This window comes from Corvus brachyrhynchos, unplaced genomic scaffold (genome assembly GCF_000691975.1).
Source record: "Corvus brachyrhynchos isolate BGI_N302 unplaced genomic scaffold, ASM69197v1 scaffold136, whole genome shotgun sequence".
In the NCBI taxonomy this organism is placed as follows: Eukaryota; Metazoa; Chordata; class Aves; order Passeriformes; family Corvidae; genus Corvus; species Corvus brachyrhynchos.
Genome location: NW_008239080.1, coordinates 10,481,972 through 10,506,478, shown reverse-complemented (window position 1 = coordinate 10,506,478; position 24,507 = coordinate 10,481,972). Strand labels below are relative to the sequence as shown.

General features: G+C 36.6%; 1 protein-coding gene across 10 annotated transcripts in view; it reads left to right on the top strand.

Annotated features, from left to right (window-relative positions):
• Nucleotides 1-24,507, top strand: part of DLGAP2 (DLG associated protein 2) — a 342,864-nt gene that overhangs the window by 30,256 nt on the left and 288,101 nt on the right. For 6 of the 10 annotated variants that reach the window (XM_017739298.1, XM_008637654.2, XM_017739294.1 and 3 more), the window contains one exon: nucleotides 10,197-10,368. The exons of the other annotated variants lie outside the window; for them this stretch is intronic. In XM_017739298.1, the coding sequence (XP_017594787.1) occupies nucleotides 10,311-10,368 (58 nt within the window). In that variant the 5' untranslated portion in view covers nucleotides 10,197-10,310. Of the gene's footprint in view, nucleotides 1-10,196; nucleotides 10,369-24,507 lie in introns of those variants that run through there. 10 annotated transcript variants of the gene reach the window in all.

Sequence of the window (24,507 nt, the reverse complement as noted above, 5' to 3'; positions counted from 1 at the left end):
CTGGTTGAATGGCACTGCATGGCATCTTGTCCTCCAGGAGCTCCCCTTGGAAGGGAGCACCAGGCATCACGGGTCCTTTGCAAGTGGAGGTTTCACCATATCCTTGAATGTGGATTGCTCCTTTACACATTGGTGTAGATTGCATTCCTTTCACGTTACTTTGACTTCAACTTGATAGCAATGCCAAATTCCTTTCTGTACAGTGCATATATAGAGAACATATTGGCTCACATCTTCAAAGAGGTCCCACAGCAATGGTAGAACTATGCAGTTGTGTGTTCTTCAGATGTCTTCTGGCAGTAACACCAGACTGAGTCCACAAAGTTTATGTGTAGCTTCAGGTAGCCTCATAGATATGTGAGAATGAACAGTGATGATGATTTTTATGGAACTAAGCCCAAAGTAAATATGCAAGAAAATTGTATAATATCAAAAGGAAGTTTGACACCAATAAAAAATGCAATTCTGTTTTCTTGGGACTATCTTGATGACAATACTGTAGACAATACATGCAAGTGATATGTATAGTCTGTGCAGTTTGTAATACACTTAAATTATCTGCATAGGCACACAGGACACAGTATGGAGGGCTCATCCTTTTTAGCAGGCATACGTATATGCCTTCTAAAGAAGCCATCACCATGCTATTCACAGTGATTCCTTATGCTGTGGCACTGAAATGCAAGGTGAAAATGTAAAATATTGTGCCTATTTTCAGTAAATGCCTTTTCTTTGTAGGTATCTTGATTTATCTATATAAGGCTCTTTCGATTATTGCTACTCTCTAGGTAAGCAACATTGAAATTCTTCTAAGAAATCTTGGATTTTGCTGCAGATCTGTTCTGCAGTTTCAGTGGGACTGACCACTTTTTTTAGTGCAACTTTTTAGTAGTTTTTTAAAAATATCCCTTTTTCATCAAGCATAGCTCCAATATTTACTAGTACGAAGAGATAGCAATGAGGAATACAGGTGAAGGCGGTCTGCACTATGGTGCAGTGATGGCAAGAGATCAAGATGTTGGAGAGCTGTGGTGCACGCTAAAGGAGCCTCTGCCTTAAGCAATTCTGCCTGTGGAATACCAATATGGTTTAGAACCAAACTCTTATAGATTGATTGACTGATTGATCTTATTCATTAGCTCTGGCTTCAGGCTCAGTCAAAAGCCTCAAAGTACCATGGATTGCCTTTTATGTATTTGACTTAATAATACCCATTTAGCCATAATACTGCAAATGAAGGAGGAAGATGTTAAGAAAAGTAACTCCTGAAGGTAGACTAATAGCTTGTATTCAGACAATTAAACTTACAAGGAGATGCATATGGTGTAGACTTACTCTTGCCAAAGTTTCACAAGCAGGCATTTCCAGATTTTGGACAAAAATGTTGCATCATGCTGTGTCAATCTGTCTGTGCCTAAGGCTGATTGTCTCTTGGATGCATGGTTATTCTTTAATATCAGGAGCTTTACTCAGGCAGAATTACTGTGCAACATATTGTGCATCGCTGTGCCTTGCTCAAAGTGCTTAGGGATAAATGCAACTCTGGCAGGAAAATTAATATGTTCCTTTTCTGCTTTATTTTATTTTAATTATCGAAAGCAGTAAAGTTGTTCAAAGGAACTTGCATTACATATATGTCATGTTCAAAGCCACAAACAAACTCATTTAAATATGCTCACAATCAATATTGTATATGCCAAAGTGTAAAATAACTAGGGGAAGGATATTGCACTAGGTTGAATCCTGGATGGATTCAAGAAATATATTGTAAAACTTCTATATTTACAAAATACCCTCTCCTTCTAAGTAAGATGTGTTGCCTGTGAATTTTGGGAAAGTGAGTGAACTTGCAATGATTATCTAAATTCACTGTGTCCTTGATGTTATCCATTGAAGAAAGTATATGCACATATATGTTTATATGTATACATACATATAGAAGTAATGTGAACCTGTTGCACACTACAGCAACCTGCCTCAGTCACCCGAGCACATCTCTGAAGTGAGGAAAGATCATTATCCTCATTTTGAGAATTAAGCAGGGGCTCTGTCATTTCCTGCATGTCCCCGAAGAGGTCTTTGGCAAAGTATGAAATTAAACACATTACTCACCAGTCTTGCACTACAGCCATAACCACTGACCTGAATGATGGACACACTGCAGTAGTCTTCAGTCTTTCATAACAGTTATTCATGATTTTTTCTCCACATCTGATGTGACAAAAATTCTGCGTGTGACAAAATTCTGTGACAGCCAGCATGGCCAATGTGTTTTCTCTATAATTGTCCTAAAACTTCATCTATCCTGTGCTGACTCAGACAGCCTTGGCTACCCAGATAACTTGAATCTCTGGAAAATTTGGGTCTGTGTGCATCTGTGGGGACAGAAGATCTGGCAGAGATCTTTGATCTCACTGTTCCTGGAACTGCAATTAGAAACATTCATCTGTGACCCCACTGCAATATGTCTAACATACTGCTGGGACTAAACAACTTGTAAGAGTCATTACTGCAAACTCAGTATGTATTACTAATGTCAAAATTGTGCTGAAGTTTCCTCACTGTATGATGCAGGTGTGTGCTTTAGACCTAATACCTACCACCTATAAACAATAACAGAATAAAGCATTTAGTCAGTGTTTGCATAGCCTCCTATAAAGTATTATAATATGTAAAAATAAGTGTCAAGCATTCTTGACATATAATAGAGACTTTATTGTGTGAGCTATAGCTAATTTTTTCCTGAGATATGTCAACGCCATTCCATCTAATTTAATCTGGAATTGCAGTAATATATGATCATGGTGTATACATCAGCACCTGTGTATCAGGTGTTGTGGTGCACTCTTCCTTTCTGAGTGTTGTTTCTCAATGTCCCTTCAGTCTGACTTTTATTAATAAGTAGCACAATAGTGAAAAACGTTAGTCATCTCCCTTTCTTGTTGCCTTCTTCGGGAAATGGATAGGGGATACAGGAAAGGGGAAAAGAGACTTCAAACTACTGTATCCTTTCCTCATTTTATGTCAGTGTCTGTAAGGATTGAGGAGGCACAAAGTTGTGATTGCAGTGAAGGACGTGAAGCTAGACTACTCAAGATTACACAACTCTTTTGTCTTTTCCTTATAGATGCAACATAGAGGAGTTTAAGAAATTCCCTAAAGGAGCAACCTACTATTACATCCTTCAGAAAAACATTCTTTTGTTGGTATCTCTTATTCCTAGAGTAGATTTTACTTGTGTGAGGAATGGCCTTAAGATCACCTAAGACTGATGATGTGGACAAGAACAGCGCATATAAGCAAAGGTATAGGATGGTATTAATGTTTATCCAAAGTCCAAAAGTCAATTACAGGTCCATTACAGTCCTCAGAAGACCAAAAACAATTCTATCTTTTTAATTCTTATCCTCATTAGAAAAACGGTAGAAGTGTTGCCTATTTTTCATCATCTTCTGTATCTCTTTTAAAATAATTTCTTTTTCCATGTGTACCCATCAATTTTAACTTTTTGTGTGCAAGCAGCACTTTGCATTTCTGAAAGATAAGTGCAAGTTCACTGCTTTCAGCTCTGGTGCACAGATTGGAGAACCTGCAGTGTAAATGAGTACATATCAGTTCACACTTCTCTGAGTTTCCAGCTTTTCACATATGTTAAAAGGCACAACTGGACATAAACGTGTCATAATCACTCATAGTGCCATTCTTCTATTTTTGTCAATTTTGACAATTGGCTGGAAGATGCCATGATTCGTTAATTGAAGGATTGTCTCTGATCTTAGATGCATCTTGATGCAAGTCTGTAGAGAGCTAGAGAATGGGTCTGCATCCTCTGGCAGAGCTCTAATACCTGGATATTTATTATGAAGATCATACCTGATAAAAATATGCATAATAGTCTTCAGTGAGTCCTCTGAAAATTTTACTAACATGGGTGCTCTGTACAGAACTTGGTTACATGTGATATGCACACTAAAAAGCCCCAAAATAACTCTTTTCACTTTAACTTAAACCTTCTCTTTCCTTCCCACTCATTGATACATCTTTAAAGAACCCTTAAGTCTTGTTTGCAGCTGGGAAGTCTCATAGTTTTCATCCATTTCCTTAATCCTCATCTTCCTTGAAGTGGTTAGTTGTTGCGGAAGGGTTGGACCACCACCATGATATCATGGCACATGATGTCAACAGGAAAAGGCCTGGTTATTCTTGAAGGATCTTTTCTCTTTTGATGCACTATCTAAATACAGCCGTAAGAGAGGCTTCTAAAACTGCAGGGACCTCCAGCCAAAAGTTAATGGCAGTTCTGAACTTCAGTGCCCTTGTGTAGCACAAGTACCTCATCTGTACCCCAGGCTATGGAGGCAGCATGACAGGATTTCTGCTCTTTTGAGGAAATGGAGCAGAAACTACTTGATTAGGAAATGGATAATTTCCACAGAACTTTTGTTTCAGTAGAAAAGGAGATAAGAAGTACCTTCAGTACTGGGGAGCTCCATGGATAAGAAATATCTATCTTTAGGAAAGGAGCTAAGGGAGCTTGGGGTCGGTTCTCATGTAGGAAATCTGTCCCTTAGGATTCAGTAGCCAGTTCAGGGCATAAAATCAGGGAACAGTAGCCCAACCTACGAAGATACAAGCTGGCATAGGTCTCTTGGTCACATAGAAAAAAATTTCTGCCTATTGCTTCAGGTTTAGCATATGGAGATGAGTCTTTTTTAATCCATCCTGTGTGTGGGTTCAATTTCTTAAAAATAGTTGCTGCAGCTGCACACTTTGAGTCTCTCTTCATCTGAAGTAGGAGGGATACTGAGCAGGTTTACAGCATAGTGTCTTGAAGCAATGTCTCCCCAGTGCCTTTAATTCTCCTGGGGACACCTTTTGCATGGACCAAAAAGGGGTTCTGCCTATGAGCCAATATTCATATGAATGCATAAGCACTGTCTAAAGCAAGTGTGAAATGGTACCAAGAATTAACAGCACATTGAATAGAGCTTTCAATTATTCATTGAGAGCCTACTTTTATTCGTCTTTGGCATTATACTTAGAAGTGTAACGATGTGTTTTCTACAGATTTTATGGATTAGAAAATCATAGGATTAACCACTCCATAAATTAATCCTGATATATGTTAAGTAACTCATCTAAAAATGGATGCTTCCCATATAGGAAATGAATAATTAATTTTGTTTTCCTGGTTAAAAAAAAAATCCCTCAGGTGCTTTTCTGTTTTCTGCTGAAGCTGAAATTTTTTAGTCCTCTGACAATGTCTTACACCCTCCAATATGTCTTGTTTCTATGGAGACACCAATGAACTGCAGCTTGCATTCTTCTGCATATCACAATACCAGGTTGCTTCAGAATTTTCCCAGTGTTTCACTCTCTTCTCTTTTCATTAGAAGTTAATCAATAGGTTCAGTACTCTTGTCTCATGCACTCACATATACATGCACAGGCACATATGATCCCTGGGACTGTGAGCTAGCCTATAAACACAATGTATGCTTTTGAAGTTCTAATTTAGAAAACAGCATATTTTATATTGAGGCTTATAAGACCACAATACTGAGCTGTATTGGATGGCAGTGTGGGAAGATAGATATCTTGCATGCAGTAGATGAGATGGAAGGATTTTATGATAGCTCATGCTTTTTAAAGATAGGAAGGATGTGTTGAGCTCTGGAATGGGCATAAAATATGTTGTTTGGTTCTTTGAATTCTATTAATATTATCTGATATTAATGAATTCTATTATCTTATATTTTTGTTTGGCCCCCCCTCGTAATTTTTATGTGAAAGTTCACCCCTTATTCCTCCCGCCCTGAATGATCAGTTATTGCAGGCTGGTTCTGTAGATGTGATTGTCTGAGCCATATTGTTCCTCCCCTGTGAACACAAGGATTCCTCTTCAGGGCAGCAGGAAGTATACAGTTGTGTGGGAGAACACGTGCTAGCAAACAGCCAAAGAAAGAAGCTATGTAAATTATTTTGTTTATTAATTAAAAATTTCCTATGAAGTAAACAGTATTTTTAATTATCAAGAACCAGTGAGACTGAAATGATGCCAGAAGTTGTATGCTGCTGTTAGTGAGCCCTTTGAAGTCAATAATAAGCTTATTTTTTGTTCAAGGTAGTCTGAATTATTTTCCCCTGGTTTAATTGAACAGGCAAAATAGAACCAGGCTGGTGCTGCTGCCCTGAGATTTTTTTTCATTATTAGCTCATGTTATGCTGAAATAAATTTCCAGTAACAATTCAAAATAGCATTTGCAGAGGCCTCGTAACAGATAAATGTTTATGTAAACCACCTGGTGATGGCAACAGATTACATCTGATGCTCAGTTTGTGTGCTAAGATGTATCCTGAGCAACTTTTTTCTCATTTTTCCTTTGTGCTACTCAGCAGACTGTATCCTCCTTCTGTCTCATATGTTCATTGTGGTCTCCTCTAGATAAAGAGTATTTTTTTCTTCCACTTTTTTAACTATTTACAGACTTCTGAAGTTAATAGTAGTCCTTAATTCTACTCAACCAACTAGTAATCCAATGAAAAATAAAGGGTTTTGATGACACACTTCCGTCTAATTTTTCTTGCCAATATGTTTGTATTTATGCTAATACATGCATATATACAGATATAAAAACACCATTTTTGTTATCAAACTGAAAAGGTAAAAATACAATTAAGCCTTTTATAGGCATGATTTCAGAAAGAATGCTTTGTTTGAAGTCCGTGAACCTTTATTGCACTCTCAATTTATTTCAACTATTCAGTATTTTTGTTAACAGACAGAAAGTAAGGTTTAACCTCTGAAAGGGCCAAAGCATTACTGCTTTCTCAAGGATAATAATTGTAGCTATGCAAGCTAGCACATAACGGTTAAATATATCCTTGCTTTTGACAGAAGCTAGTGGAGTTGGAACAGGGATGAACATAGCTTATTAAATATAGCTCTTATGAAGACTGCTCTATAATTACTGTGACTTTTCTTTGTATCATTATGATCATAGGCTGATGAAAACAATGAATCGTGTGCTTTCAAAAGGCCAAGAACTATTCAGCCAAGTAAAAAAATTGTACCTAGAGTAACAGCCCTGTTAGTTTTCTTTAAGTAGTCTATGTAAATAATACACTATAAAGGTTAAGTAACTTTCACCAAAGCTCCTTCTTCCACTGATAAGAGTTAAAAACTTAGAGGAGAATGCTCTATGGAGGGTCAAAAATGCTTCATTCCATGAAATCACATACATATCCTTTAAAAATAATTTGATAACTTTTTTAATTGAGACTGGTTTTTTTGTATAAAAAGATATGCTGAAATTTTTGAATGCCCACAAGTGTTTTCTGAGATGAAAACCTCAGAATGAAATTACCTATATACTCAAAATATGATGAGTACAAAATGCCCAATTGTCCTTTTCTATCAGCTCTGTCACTTCTCAGGTTCAAAATAGTTCTGGGGACCTGAATTCAAATATTTTCCATCTTTTCTAAGCCATTAGAGATTTCCAGCTTTTTGGCCCCAAAAGGAGAACAAGGGTATGTTCTTTTGGTCTAGATTATATCCATTTTTGCCAGGTTCATGTTGATACGACTGGGTGGCAGCAGACCCTGATGTAATTGCTGTATGTCAGGAGCAGTGAACTTGGGCTTTTCAACAAAAACCTTGGTCAGTGCCAGAATCCACTGTCTTCAAGAGTGCCCTTGCTTCTGAAGCTTTCCCCCATGTGTACTTACTGATAACCAATTTTTTAGAGGCCAGAACCTTGAGACTAAAAATTCAGCAGCTTGTGTCTTTAGTAATGAAGATTAATAATTCCATTTTTTTATTTTTAGATTTCATGAGTCAATTGAAGTTCATCAAAACCAAGCAGCATTTATTCCAAACTTTCAATACAAAGAAAATGTGATTCAGTAATTTCAAAGACAAAGTTAGGGGTGAAGAATTGTTGGTATTTTCTGTTGTGCGTGCAGAGCTGGAAGGCAGATAGGGCCACCATGTCTGAGATCAGGGATGGGTACACTGCCTTTTCAAGGAACCCCTTGACAACTCCTTCTTCGAACCAAGCCAGCTTTGTATTAAAGGCACAAGGTTCGTTGCCTTGGCTACGTGTACTGGAAGGCTTATCTGAAGGCTCACATTCCTGATGGTTGTTATTTACCTTCTCATTTCTAGCCTAATTTATTCTCAGTTAGTGTGTTTGCAGGTCACCAGTAACTGCAGGTAAAATGGGTCTTTTCCTCCTGTGTTTATGTTTTTTGATGTTTAACAGCAACCTCTCATGCTTCCCTTAGTTATGATGGAAATGTATTTGGAATTGTGTCTGTGGTTCATATATATTCTCACTATGTGTGTCTGTTTAAGTAAATAATATTATCTTCTATTTAATATTATTTGTTTGTTATCACATCCTTCTGCACAGCCTTAAAGGAACCTAATTGTTTTATCAATTGCATGGAGTTAATTCAAGGATCTCAAATCTCTAAGGGTAAACTATGGTATGAAATAGTCAGTATGAAGAGGTAAATAGAAAGGAGAGCTGTAGGAAGTAGTCCAAAACCCATTCTGAAGCAAATCCGAACTTTCCAGTAGGTTTGGTTTAGACAAGAGCAAGTACATAAGCAGATTTTCTATGCCAAGGTTTCACAAATGGCTTTCTGATAATGCCACAATTAAACATCAGTCAATTGAAAAAAGAATAACTTAGTGAAACCAATTAGAAGGAATGATTTTTACGAATGGGGTTTTAGACCTTGCTGCAGAAACCTTGGCTGATGACACATTCCAGTTGTCCGATGTGCTGCTATAATGATTGGTTTCTGTTTCAGCCTTATTTAACAGTTTCATTAATAGTATTAAAGAAAGCAAGTGAACAGCATGTTAATGAAGTCAGCAGATAATGTAAACAGCAGGAAACAGAAAATAAACGATACTTAGAGATGCAAAAAATGAGCAAGAGGAGTTATCAATGTATCATATTCTGATTGAGAAAAATGAGAAGCTAAAGCATCTGCAACAAACTAGTTCAGAACTGATTTTATATGCCTAATACATGTTAACTAAATACACAGAAATATACACATTCAATTACTCTAAAACATTTTATTTACTGGTTGAAAAGGGTCCAGTTTGTAGTCAGTATAATATCTAAAAGGGAAATACTGTCTTTGAAAGAATATGCAGATAGATTGTGTAAAAAAGTAGAGATGTAATTGCTGATTTTTACACAAATAAGTGGATTGTAGGAGCAATTTGCTACTGTTCAAGCAGCAGTAATGTGAAAGGAAAGACTGAAAGGTAACGAATTAACAGAAAAGGAATGGAGAGGAAGACTACTCTTATCCACATATCTGAAATGTGTAAGCCTTTAGAGAAGATATGACTTATTTAGCATTACCACAAATTTTATATCATATCAGAAAAATGTTCTTTATTAGATGAAAACAACCTCTAGCCATACTAAATCAAGATTAAAAAAATGTATACATACAGGCTGTAAGCACAATCTAGTGCCAGTTAATGGAAACCTAAAACAGGCTGTAGGCTTCCACTCACTTGCATATAGAAATGCCAAGTCTCTCCAACACCCCTCAGTGTGAATGAATATTGCAGAGTTCCTAAAGGTTATATCTAACCTATACTTTTTTCCTCCCTTCCCCAACAATATCCAAATTATAGGAGAGGAGACTTCCCAAGAGCTCCATTCAGCAAGCCCAATCCCACACAAGCGCTAAAATATTTCCCCTTCCCTGGTGTGGTGACATGCACACTGCAGGCAGACTGACAACTACCTCCTCCAGTTGGAACATATAATCATCAATACCCTTCTGAGCTCATTTAAAATGTGCCTAACTTAAGCCTCAGCTCATACATTGTCAAATCCCACTTGGTGAGTCTTGTTCCTGTTCCAGCTGGAGATGGGCCCACGCTGGAATTTGGGAATCTAGTTTTCACGTTCCAAAATTGAACAAAGAGACTCGGACTCATTTCTAGTTTCCTAAACTGCAGTCATGTCTGTAAGTAAAATGCTGAAACATTAGTTGTCTGGGAAAAATAAATGAGTGATGATTTCAAGAGATATGCTGTGGCTACTCACTGCAGTAGCTTCCAGCTTTTTGGTGCTGTTCCCAGAAATGCTTCAACCATGGTGAGGAGCTCAATTCTCTAATTAAAAAAAAAAATTGTATCAAATATTTTTCAGCTTTACACTCTCAAATTAAAGCTTAAAAACCTCCAAGGAAGGAAAGGAGGCCAGATTGGAGGGGGAGGAGGTGAGAGGAAGGAAACGGGTGGAGAAAACCACTATATTCCCAAGATGCAAGGAAAGTTGAAAAGTAGAAGAAAAAATATATTAAATCAGTGTAAACTAAGAGGTAAGTTTAAGGCATTTTTTTACATTGAATGTATGTTTTGTTGGGGTATTTTTATCAGTAAAATTCTGTGTACTTTACAAGCATTTGAAATACATTTAAGTGAGGTAATTGCTTTTTTTTTTCAATTTCTACTGCTATAAACTTGATCTATATTTTTATTAAGCCAATCAAAGGATGTGTTATGCTGGGATTTTGCTACTCTTCTGCTGTTGCTGGGTAAAACTGTCTATTACCTCACCAATGACCTACATGAAGTGAAACAACATCCCATGGCAGCAGACAGGTTGTTTTGTTGTAGTGCTCAGCGGCAAAAGTTAATTGTTTATGGAGATTTAATGGGCACTGTGCTCCTACTTACCTACCTTGCTGCAATTCAGTAGTGTGTTAGTGTAGCTTAGGAAAAGAGCTCCTGAAGTAATAGATTTTGGTATAGTTAGGAAGATAGTTGACCTGTGTTCTTAACTTGAGGTCAGAGCAGAGTCTTACATTGTTTATTAGTGTTATTGCTATTTGGCATTGCCTATGCAGGGGTTGTATAAGTTAAGTTTTGATCAGAGACCACATGCCAGCTGCTGAATAGTAAAGCTTGCTGCATTTAAAAGTTCATTTATTACTGGGTTGTTTGTTCCTATACTGCCAAGAGCCTGCCAGAGATGCAACAGAATAAAAATATTGGTGATTAATATGACTGTGCTTGTATTGCAGCATCAAAGACTTTGCACAGTTAAGGTTAGGAAGGAAGGAAGTGAAAATCTGGAAAAAGTAGAGGCAGGTGTAAGGAGATTCTGCATAGCTCTACCAGCTGGACAGGGTGTGGAGGCAGAGATTTTCCTGTAGCCCTCGGCACTTACTGCATACATAGACCAGGTTACATGCAGCATTTTTATTTGTGAAGGTTTGGAACAGTGTAGGGCAAGTGCATGACAGCTGCTGCAATGGGAGAGACCAAAGTTCTCAGTAGGTGATGGTGAAAAGCAATACAGAAGATGGGGTTTGTGGGGAATGCTGCTGCGTTCCTGTCTGATCCATATCCAGCTTCTGTTGTGCCTGGTCCTCTCAGGCTGGAGGTCATACTGTGCTTAAAAGCTTCTGGTGTCTCAATTGTTCATGATTTTATCCAGTCTTGTTTTTTAACATGTTTACATTATTGATTTCAATAACGTTATGGAAATAGGTTCTATAAATTAATTACATTGTCTTTGTTTTAAGCCTTGTGTTTGAAGATTTTATGGATTGCCTCAAGTGTTTCGACTGTGAAAAGTCAATGCTTATCATTGCCACTTTAAGCTGTCTACTTATTAACTGAAAAGTTGTGGTCTGCTTGTATTCCTCACTTCTCCATATGTCTGGCCATCCTTGTTCCTCTCTGTACACTTTCTAGCTATGTTATACATCTTCAGTGATTCAGGTGAAAATGTTAGTGATTTGCTGCCTTCTGAAGACATGTATGTCTAATGACTATCTCTCTTAATTGTGCTCACCATTTAGCCTTCCTTAACTTTTCCAAATATTTTTTTTCAGAGTTGAACTGAATGCTTAAATATTTCTACAGATAGTAGTTACATAAATATATGCATGGCAGCTATGCACTTCAAGATGAATATATTATGGATGAAGAGCTTGAATGACACAGTATTTGTACTATTTTTATTCAGACACATCCTGAGAATTTAGCATCAAATGGCCTAATTCTGCTCAGACTCTAAAGCCAGTGAATTTAACCAGAAGCTCCTACCAGACTTCATAGGATCAGACTCTGCTTTGCCTATTAGAGAACAGAGCTTGACACCACTTTCAGAATTGTTCTGCATTGTGCATGAGGCTAGATATTAAGAAGGTCAGTCTTTTGTAGGAAAGGATGGATTGCCTCAAGTGTTTCGACTGTGAAAAGTCAATGCTTATCATTGCCACTTTAAGCTGTCTACTTATTAACTGAAAAGTTGTGGTCTGCTTGTATTCCTCACTTCTCCATATGTCTGGCCATCCTTGTTCCTCTCTGTACACTTTCTAGCTATGTTATACATCTTCAGTGATTCAGGTGAAAATGTTAGTGATTTGCTGCCTTCTGAAGACATGTATGTCTAATGACTATCTCTCTTAATTGTGCTCACCATTTAGCCTTCCTTAACTTTTCCAAATATTTTTTTTCAGAGTTGAACTGAATGCTTAAATATTTCTACAGATAGTAGTTACATAAATATATGCATGGCAGCTATGCACTTCAAGATGAATATATTATGGATGAAGAGCTTGAATGACACAGTATTTGTACTATTTTTATTCAGACACATCCTGAGAATTTAGCATCAAATGGCCTAATTCTGCTCAGACTCTAAAGCCAGTGAATTTAACCAGAAGCTCCTACCAGACTTCATAGGATCAGACTCTGCTTTGCCTATTAGAGAACAGAGCTTGACACCACTTTCAGAATTGTTCTGCATTGTGCATGAGGCTAGATATTAAGAAGGTCAGTCTTTTGTAGGAAAGGAACTTGGGAAAGAAGAAACCCCAGTTGTTTAGTGGATGTGATGGTCAGATTGAGGCAAACAAGAATATGGAGATGGCTGAGCAACAAGAGTTGTGAGGGGTAGGCCAGGAGAGCTGTCTGGCAGCTGAAGAGCAAGGGGAATGAAAACACAGCCCAGCAGGCAGGCAGCCAGCAGCTGCAGTTGCAGTACCCCCAAAAGTGGCAGGGGTGCTTTTACATTAGTAAGATACTCTGATATCAGAATTTCTTCAAACGTCCAAAAGGCCTTGGATAGCTATGAAGGTGAATGGGAATTTGGCATCCCAAGTCACCTGTGCAATTTTCAGCCTTGAGGTGTCTCAACAGAAAGAAAGGGCAAGATAGAAATTATGCTTTAGAACAAACTGGATGGCTAATGACTCTAGCAGTCTTTATTTTGTTCTGTATAGATTAATGGAAACTATTTTCCTCAGACATTTGGAAACCATGATCTATATTTTAAACAAATTCTTAAATAAATAATTAATATGGCTATTTAATCACAACTCTATCACCAGACCAAATTATCCAACCAAGGAATTAATCATGATTATATTCTTCCCAGTACCTGGCTTGTGTTCTTGTTCTTTCTCTTCTATGGATGCTTTGAACAGTAAGGGAACCCTTTAAAGCTGATACAGTTTAGTTTCGTATGAGACTAGAAGGAAAATAAATGTTTAGAGTAAATTCTACATAGAAATAGAGAAAATAGAGTTTGGGCATTGAGTTTGGGCATTTTCTTAAAGTCAGATGCCTTTGCTTATTGCAAATGCAACAGAAGAGAAGTAGGGGAACAATCCAGATTGCTAAAAATGCCATATGTAAAAGTTAGCTATTTACTTAGAAACTAGCAGCAATCCATAAAAGTTGATGTGATGGCATTAGTACATCATTTACCAGGTGTGTTCCATCAGCTTCACGACAGATGTAAGACATAGAGTGTTGTGAAGAAATTCAGGCTGGCATTAATAAAGCTATGCATGGCAGCACTTCAGTAAGAAAAGCTGCCTTTGATACTGCTGATTTGAGGATTTATTCAAGTGTGCAAACAGGTTGAATCTAGCCAACTAATACCAAGATGGGGTAATAAACACCAAAAGCAGCCTTCTATCATGTGCTACCATGAGCTTTGCTATATTCTTGGACTGACCTCTCTAGACAGGCAGTATCTCTCTGACTTAAACGGAAAAAGTCTTGGTAATGCCTCAACAACTCACTCACTGCAGTATTCACCTAGCTGCAGCTGGATCAGATTGAATGGAAACAAAATGGTGTCAGCAATTTAAGGACTCTGACTTGAGTTTTGCCAACAGTTCTGCTGGAAACTGGAAATATTAAAGGCTTTATCATTGCACAGTACCTGTTTTGGCCAAATGCTGTGCTTTTCCCTTCTCTCAGGTTGTGCCCCAGAAGAGTGTCCCTTGCATTAAGCATCCCTAGATGCCTAAGTTTTGCTCTTTCTGCAAAGTGTGTATTCCTCCATTGTCACTAGGTTTAGAAAATAGATAAATATGCATGAGAGTTCGGAAAAGAACTGAAGGCAAATGCTTTTCCTCTTAGAAGGTGATCCAAGCTGGCAGAGGACAGCCCCAGTAATTGCTCCTCATGACTGCCATGCAGAAGGCACAGTAGATAACACTTCACCTAAAGTAGAAATGTTTAAATGCTGAGTAGATTGGAGAAAGAAAGGCATCATTTTTTACTATTTTCCTACATCTGAGGTACTCCATGCAAAAAAAAAAACCCCAACCAAACAAAAAAACCAACCAGAAAAGTCCTCTATCTTCCACAATTATTTATATCCCTCTAAGGAATACCTTCCTCTCTTGAGGTGGCCCTTCCTCTTTCCCCAGTAGTACCTTCTTCATCAAGGATACTCTGCGTATCTGCACTGTTAGAAATGCACACATTTCCAATATGAGCTTCATCCTCTTACTTCTCATCACTGCTATGAACACAGACAAAAAGAAAATCAGAATTATTTAGGTTGTAAATGACCTTTAAGTTCATTGAGACCAACTATTAAGCTAACACAGCCAGGTCTACCTCTAAACCATGTCCCTAAGTGCCACATGTACATGAAAATAAAATCAGGCCCCTTTAATATATTAATTTTCATTTCCAGATATATTATTTAAATATTGCTGCATAGCAAAGTATATTAGAAGTGTCCAATCCTCACTAGATTTTTCTTATTCTTGCACATTCAGATTGTGTTCTTGTGCATTGTTCAAAATGAATCTCATGTGTGGTTTCCTGTCTGGAAGTTCTTGGGCCTTTCGGGTTCCACTGTTGGGACTTCTTTGCTTCCTGGTTATAAGACTTTTTCCTTGAAATAATTTAAAGTAGAAGGGGAAGCAAGAAATACTAAAAACTGTTTATTACCTCTTAAAATTTTATTAATAATTTTTATTTTTACAGAATAATTGTTTCTGAAGTCAAGGAAGAAGCTGTTTTAGCACAACATTTGAGACACGTTTTGCCAAATTTCTCAGAAAATGAAATAATAAGTCTTTTAAATAAGAACTTTGATGTATCCAAGAGTGTTTATGCATTTAGATAGCCAATGACTTCCAGATTTGGGGAAAAGTATGGATATTTTATGTGTTTTGGACAGTCTAACTTACCTATCAATATTAAATGACTAATGACAAACACCTATCCTGACTTTTATGGCCATTCAAGATTTAAGGAAAAGGAATTTTCCTCACATCTGGTGCTCTCATGAGCTCTTGTAAGCTATACATGGTCAGGAAAGTAACTGGCACTGTAAACTGAACTAACGGGCAAGGGAGGGATGGATCTGAAAGAAGCTCTGCTTCTTATTTCTCTTACAACACAGGTGATCAAGTATGGTAAAGGAATCTGCTCTTGGTTTGAATCAATGAAGCATTATTGGTTGCCTGGAACTAGGAAGGAGCTGACTTTTGGGATAGTTTCCTTCCCCTTCAGTGTCTAGTCATGCCCAGGTAGGCTAGACAAAACCACAAACTGCATCTGCAGAGGCAAACTGTGTAGTGCAGCATCAGAAAAATATTCTGATGGCAAAACGTCTTATTCACTATCAGTTTAGCATTCTATAAATGGAATAATAAATCAGTACTGAAACGCGTTTCTGACCATGCAGTGGCCTCTGAACTCTATGTACCAAACTGGACTGTTTGAAACACTGGCCATTTACCTGACTCCAGGTGACATTCAATAAGTGAAGGATTAGCCAAGAGAAGAGGGAGACTGAATCTTCAGTTAATAACCATCTTACAAAGAAAATAGGCACTGGATATCAGATTGCTATATTATTACTATATTTATTTAAAGAGATTGCCTAAATAAGAGTTTTTTCATGCCAACATTTGCCCTGGGAATGCAACGGTAACACCAGCTTTGGCCAAGAATAAAGTCTAAGATTATCAGGCAAGAAATACTGTACTGACCTCCAGTGTCAAAGGTGTCTTTGAGCTCTTAGTTGCTCAGTTCTCTTCTGGGAATGCAGTCATGATTTGAGTTTTTATGCTGAAAGTGCATGTTCAGCAGATGCCTTAAGGTGGAATTATTTCATAGAATAACAGAAATAGCTGAGTTTGGAAGACATCCCTGGAGATTTTCCATTCACAGCCCACCAGCTAAAAGCTGGTTGCCCATGACACTGTCCATGTCAGCTGGGTTTTGTGTGTCAACAAGAATGGGGACTGCAAAAACTCTCTGGGAAATTAATCCAATGTTTTATCAGTTTCACAGTGAAAAAAGTTTTTTTCTAAATTTTAAGTGGAATTTCTTCTATTTCAGTTTGTGCCCATTGCCTCTTATCCTGTCAGTTGATATTCTGAGGAGAGTGTAACGGAGGGACCGTAATTAATTTGTAAACTGCAGAACACTGTATTATTCACAACAAAGACAGGAACAGCTAAGAAGTAAAATTATAATTTTACTTTATTCTTTAAATCTCTATTCTTTAAATCTCGATCAATACTCTCTTAAAAAAAACCCACACCAGACTGGAATTAGTTGAGAGTAGGTAGGAGGAAAAATCTGATCTTGATGTTTTGCTTACCTCTCTATGCCTTTGAAAAGGGAGGTCAAATTCTTCCCTTTCAAAGCGCTCTCTGAACAGGTTCAATGAGTCCAGCATACTCAGCTGAATTCAGTGCCATTCTAAAACAACGAACTAACAAGACTGAAATTAAGCACTGTGTAATTTTGTATTTCGGCAGTGTTTCTCCTTTGTTTCAGCATAATTTAGAAGTGAGATAGTGGCAGCAGCTTTATTAGAAATTGACAATATCACCATTCTTTAATCAATAATATATCTTGCTGCAAGGGGGTTGAGTGCTCATTCTCTCTTGGAAGTACATATGGAAGTATGTATATCTATGAATATCTAGGACAAAGCCTTTGGGTTTGGCTGATGACCCAGGAAGTTATCCCCATCATGATCCAGAATAATAACTAGAGTAAAGCATAAAGCAGCAACAGTACATAATTTACACAGTTTTAATATCTATAAATGAGTGAAAACTTTGACTGTCCTGTGGTGCCCGCTTGTAATGCATTTTGCTGTGGAAGTCTATTCAGAATCACAGCTATTATCATGACAAGAACCTCTTTCTCCACCACCTATTACAAAAAACAGCCAACAGGTTTTGTTACTGTAATTCACAGGCTCACATCATTCTACAGGGCTATATATAGTTCAAAGGATAAATATCCAGCATGATTTCTTTTATTTCAGTGAGCATTTTAGCAGTTGCCAATGTTTTCATCGGAGTAGTGCTGAATATTACTTCACATATGTGGATGGCTTTCAGCCATTATATCATAATCCGGGGATCTGTGAGTATGAAAATGCACGAGTGGGTTTGATTGCTGTATGTAAACTACTTTATTCAACAGATAAATATTTTTTTATTATTATTTGAATAAGAATTTAAGATAACCCTGCTTACACAATGGGGTGAAGATAGAGATTGGCCAATATTTATTGCAGGTAACTTTCGGAGTTTTGCTTAAGGTGGCAGAGGTAATAGCTACTTTTACTGTCTCTGAGAGAGATTTACCTCTGTCTCTCTCCAGTGGCTGTTGAGAGGGAATATGTTCAGCTTCCATTTTATGGAAATATTCAAAGTTAGGTGTAAAGAACTGAAACTCTCTGAGATGAATATTCTTGATAACTGCATTAAATACTCATGGCACTCTAGACAACTTTCTGAATGGAGAGGTCAGTTGTGAGTTAATTAAAAAAAAAGAAGAAAAAATCACCTGAATGTTAGTCCCCTCCTGATCTCAGGTATAAGGAAAATGAGTGTTGTTCTCTGACAGCAGTTTAGAGTGGCAAAGATATGTAAGGCTATTATTAGACAGAAATCTCTGGAAATTAGAATGGTTTAAAATTTAAAGTTGAGGCACTCTCTTCCACTACAAGTGTTGTTTTAGCTTGATTTTTAGTGGCATGAGTATATTTTTACACTGAATTTATCTCTTTCACTTCACTGCACAAGTTATGCTTCACAGTTGTGTTCTTCCTGTTTTCCTGAATGTAATTTTTCTCTCACTGTGCTACCGCCAGGGATTATAATCGAAATTCTTTTCATGTATGTCTTGTCTGACTGATTAATTACTTGGATAATATAAATGACATCACAAGGAAGTTTTTGATATTTTTGTGTGTTTATCTTTGGAGGTGTACATGTATTAATGTCAGATGTATTCTGACTCATTCACAAACATTCTGAAAAGCCTGTTTCCTGATTGAAATCAGGAATGGCAGCAAAATAAATTTTGAGCTGTTTTACAAAGCCAAGCATCTAAAATGTTTGAATTAGATCAAATTATCAGAAATTAATTCTGTGAATACATCTAGTAAAATATAACTTTGAATATAATATTTTTGTATGAGAACACATTTGTTTTGAGTTTGTCATATGGAATCACTGACCAAAATTTATGATGGCTATGTCCTATAAGCTATTGTATGCCAATGTGGAAGCACAGACTCCAACTGGGATTGCAATTAAGTACTAAAGGCCTGGAGTTTAAATGTTGTTCTTGGGTCTAAGTAAATGCTAAACTTCGTGGTGAAGATGCAAGGGCAGGATGGCAAGGACTGCCATATCACAGCAAGGTTCATTTCTCTAGACTATAATTTCTCTTGCTCATATTGGGGTAACTTGCATCTTACTGAAACTTGTGAACTTTACCAAAGTAGGTGAGGTGAGTAGTTGAGACAATAGATTAACAAACAAGACCATATTGTCCTGTGGTTTTTCTAAGGAGTATCTTTATATGACCTTTTAGTTGTTGCCACAACTAGACAGGGTTTTTTAGTTGTTATGCAGTATATTTGAAGTCTGTAACAGAAAAAATTTTGCTTCTCCACACCCTCAGTAGCTTTCATTTTTTTCCTAAACTGCAAAGCTAATTTTCTTCAGGTGGACATTTTCCATTGGTTCCTTTATAAATGGACTTTTTAAGATAAAAATGTCCATGGAAACAAAATTAAACAAAACAAAACGAAACAAAATGAAACAAAACAAAACAAAACAAAACAAAACAGCTCATTCTAGCCATGAAAAAATAGGAGTTATCTGTAAGAGTGGGAAGCTTGATCATGGAGGAGGTTTTCCAATGCTTATGCTAAAAAAGCAGATGCTTCAAATGCTTCAAAACCAGTCATATGGTAGAAACTTGAAAGAACAGTAAAAGCTGTCAAAGCTATCAAGACTGTATGAAGTATACTTATAAGCATAAGATGAAGAGTTCATTCTTTTCATGTTCTCCCAGCTGTTTAAATATGTCCTTGCTGGCCTACTCTTTAGAAATTTTCTACTATATTGGTGCAAAAATGGAAGTAGAAGACCCCTGGAACATAATGGTTAGTAAATTACTTTTAATCTGGAGATTTGTCATGTGTCATTCCAACCTTATCAGCATTTGAATAAAGCAATTAATATAACCAGGGCATAGCTTTAAAATAATGTCATTGTAAAATATTCTTTAAAACAACTCCAAATAAAGGTGATGTCTATGACAGACATAAACCAAGTGTATTCGAGAGAGATTGCTAGCATGTAGTCAAAGGCTGATTAATGGGATCAGTAGATAAACTAAGCACATAGATTTAATGCTTCCAGATCTCTTGTAAAAATATAGACATATGGAAAGTAGGCAAAAGAATTCAGAATAAAGTTTTAAATGAAATCAAACCAAAGATGTATGCATATGCTGTATAAGCATAGATGCTGCTGGGAATACAATTGCTTCATCATCAGGGGTTCAGTCAGTCAATGGATATTCTAGACAGTAAATCAGTGGAGTCTGTCATTATTGAGTGCTTATTATGAAACAATTTCCGAGGTTAGATATAAAAACTTGTCATACGAGTTTAACTGAAGAATAACTACTAACTTTTCAATATTCATTAAAAGCAGAAAGGCTATGTTTATGTTTTCTAATGTTTATGAATAAATGACATTTTTTTTAGTTATCATTCCTAAACAGCAGTGTAATAATTACCAAATGTTGATGACACTTTCTGAATACTGAACTGACCCTGCATGTTTGCGTATATTTGCTTTGAAAGAAAGATAAGACTCATGAGCTTTAGAGGAAGTCTATGCTGAGAATATGAAGATATGAGCCAGCTGTTGCTAGATCTTCAGATATTAGGAGTACTTGATTTCAAAGGAGATAGACCCACTCTGAATATCATAATTCATGGCTCAGAGAACATGCAAAGCATCTAATCTCTCTCACTCCACTGCAGGAATTGTCACCCTGGTACGTTTTCATAATGCTTTATACAATTTACTCAAAGGCATTTATAAACTTCTCTGATTTTCTTTAGAGATTTTTCTAAAATCAAATAAATCTCAGTTCTAGGTAGGGCTGCCTAATTATCTTAACTCAGCTTCTCCAAAAGGGGGAAAGCAAACAAAAAAGCAAATTAAAAATATCAAGCAGACAAGTCATCTTCAATTAAAAAAAAATGGAGACACAACTTCATAGTTAATACCTCCATGTACACTATTTTTTGTAGAAACACTGGCATAAAGTTGAAAAGATTGATTCCTTTCTATTCACAGTAATGGTCCAGAAAAGGATGCATTTCTTGACTAAAATTTTAGGATAGAAATATATACACCCTTATTTTTCAATGTAGCGGAATTTCACTGTACTAAATTGCATGGGTTGATGCTTTTTTGTTCTCGTATGTCCAGTGTGGTGTCCATGCTACTAACAGACTTATGTTTGTCTTATAGTTTACAGTTATCGAAACAAAAATTTTTGTGTCTTCGTGGAACTCTGCACTTTCCACTTCTCTAAAATATGTTCTATTCTGTGTAAGGTTTCCTTAAAATAACCAATTATCTTTGATGTGTAGCCTTATAAAATGCTTCTTGAAAAATGCATACTGTCCACGTCACTCTCTTATCTATCACAGCAGCATTATCTTCAAAGAGTTCTATCAACTTAGTTATGCAAAACATTCCTATTATATGGTCATAGTGGCTGGCTTTAATGGAATTAAGCTTAACTTAGTGGTCTCTTGCCAGTTGCAACGAAATTGTATTCAATATGTATTAAAAACATTAAGATAGCTGGTGATTATATATTTTACCCTTTCTCATGAGTTATTTGAATAGTGGTAGTCTCAGCTTTTTAAATCTTCAGAAGCTGGTTCTGCCATCACAGAGTATTGACTGTGAAAGCTCAGTAAATGCTTTGCTAATTGGAAAGCATTAGGAAGCAAAGCACACTTACATACTTAAACAACAGAAGCACAGAATGGAAATAGAAAACTTCAGAAAGTGAAAGAGAAGAGTCTAAAATTCAGAAGAAAATTTCCAATGTTAATAATCAGAAAATAACAAGAATGCTAAAGAAACTTAACTTTATGATGCTGTAAATATCACACCTCCAAAAACAAGGTCTCAGAGGCTTGGAGAAATTAATTTTAATTTTTTTCCCCAAATTGTAGAGGGGGAGGGAAGTATGTTAGTTATAGTCATGATTTTATGCCATAGGAATAATTTTAATAATCGAATTGCATTTTTCAGTAGATTTTCAACTTAAGGACACATTTTGGAATGAAAAGCAATATATAGAAATAAAGTTATATATACTAACTGTCTATTAATTGTGTATCATCAAGGCTGTTACCAGATTAGCAAATATATAATAGCAAATTGTAGAGCATAAGAAAAAATAATACAAAATAGAAAGTGAAAAGAAGCTTAAAGCCACAGTAATGATAGAGATACTCTTTCGTACACCTCTATGAAGGCAGTTTACACCAATACAGACACTGCATGGCAGAGCGAAAAGCAGTTAATGGTACTCATATCTCATGCAGCTTGGACATGGAACCAGACTTTTGTATTCATGTTCATCTTGGAGGGAAGAAACAGGCTATGAAAAAAAAAGACATATTTTGTTAGTAGACACAGTATTAAACTGAAGACTTCTCCCAAAGAATCTGAACAATCTGAGAAAAAGGCTCATTTGTAGAGATAGAATTTGGGTTTTTTTTAAATATGGGAGAAATGTTCTGATTCCCAATGGCAACTGGATCTATCATGATATGGGTGAGTTTAGTCTCAAAGAAAAGTAAGCAAGTCTTTAGACGGCTGTAGATCTTGATATGCTATTACATGCTTGAAGCATAATATGAAGCATTGAGAAATTATCCATTGATTATGTTGTGGGACTACAGTTAGACACTAGAAGCCTAATTAATATTTTGGTGAAAAGTGGATATTGTTGTCTTGTAGAATTTTCTCAGTAGACAAATAGACATTCTGTCTCCTAAACTGAAAACAAAATCATTATTGGTAAACAGAGTGGTGCAGCTTTATCAAAGTATAGATGTTTTTTCCCTTCCCACCTAAATCAATCGGAATTTGATCTGATGAAGTACAGTCAGTCTTGTGCACAGAAACAAGGTGTACTTAGCTTATGTAGGAAGCACAATTAAGACAAACCTAAATTAGCCACATATCCTCTTTACTTGTTAGTTTAGAATTGTAGACTTATTCTGACATTAAAGCATAGACACTGATTCCAGATGAAAGGCTCCATAAAATAATGCAATGTGACTGTTAGCCTTTTTCTTCATTAAAGAAGGTATCAGTATCTATAAATAACAAGCAATAAAACAAGAGGAAATGGCCTCAGCTGCACCATAGGAGGTTTAGATTTTGGGAAAAATTTCTTCATGGAAAGGGTTGTCCAGTATTGAAACAGGCTGACCAGGAAAGTGGTTAAATCCCTGGAGGTATTTAAAAGATGTCTAGAAATGGCACTTGGGGATCACAGCTAGTGACTTAGGCTCCATGGTTTAGTGGTGGACTTGCAGTGTCAGGTTTATGGTTGGACTTAATGATGTTAAAGGTCTATTCCAACCTAAATGATTCTGTGATTCTATGTATTGATTATTTCAGGAGATAAATAATTCCAGTAGAAATCTATCAGTTGCTAAGAAGTGGCACGCCACCTGAGGAATTTTTCTCAGAGATTATTTTTTCTTGCATTGAGTTGACGTCTTACTGTGTTTGAGAGATATGCCAAAAATAGAGGAAAGATAAAACAACTCTTCATCATATTCTTAAAAGTATACTTCATACAGTCTTACCCAACACTTAACAAATTTGAGCATATACACTCATGAATTCTGTTTGAGTCAGCTATATGCTTTCAGACCCATATCACATATCCCCCAGAGAGTGGAAAACTGTTGGAACTGGATCCATTTTTTTCTAGAATATATTGAGAAACAGCTTCATAGACTTGTACAGTCTTCAGGGATGGTATTTTTTTTCTATTAAAGATCCATGCTGTGTAGGCACCTCAACAGTTATGTTGGTGATATAAAAGAAATTCATTAAGTTTCTTACAAGTTTGGCTTACGTAAAGAAATATGTATGTCAATGCATTGTCAAAATACTTTTCAGTGAAATATTTTATTTACTGTAAAAATCCACTTTGTGCTTGTCTTTGCAAGCTGTAAAATTAATGGAGAAGATTAGTTGATAATAATACTACAGTCAAATCTTTCACTGTCAGGGAAAAATTTTATTCATGTTTGCACATTATGCAGTCTCAGGAGTTATCTTCTGTGTAAATGAATGTCGTGCCCCCGGAGGAAGCCAGACTGACAGGGGTCTTTGCTCAAGTCTTCTATTCAGGTTATATACAGCACACGACCACTTTCCCAACTACCCGTCCTTTGTCCTGCACTGAAACAATGAAAGGCAAATCCCTGCGTCCATGTTGATTTTCTTCTCCTCCATGGATTTTTTCCAGGGTTGTCATTAGAATTCAGTTGTCAAATTACAGTTCTTTGAAACAGGAGGAAACCTAACCCGATCTTTCTCTTGCGAAAGCCTATTCCTTGCTGGTTTATAGTGTCTTGTTTTATTAAAGTTAAGGTGTCATGTAGCTGGAACTTTCATTGTTCTAACTAGAAAAAGGACTCCAAACACTGATGTGTTTGACCAGCTACTAGGGAAATGCATACTGCACAGATTTGCTTTGTTCTGGGTATGGGTTTTCCAGTACCTGAAAATTTTCAAAAAGGGAGATTGCAGTTTTGGTCTATGTGCATACCATACATTCAGATTCTGAATTCATAATAATTT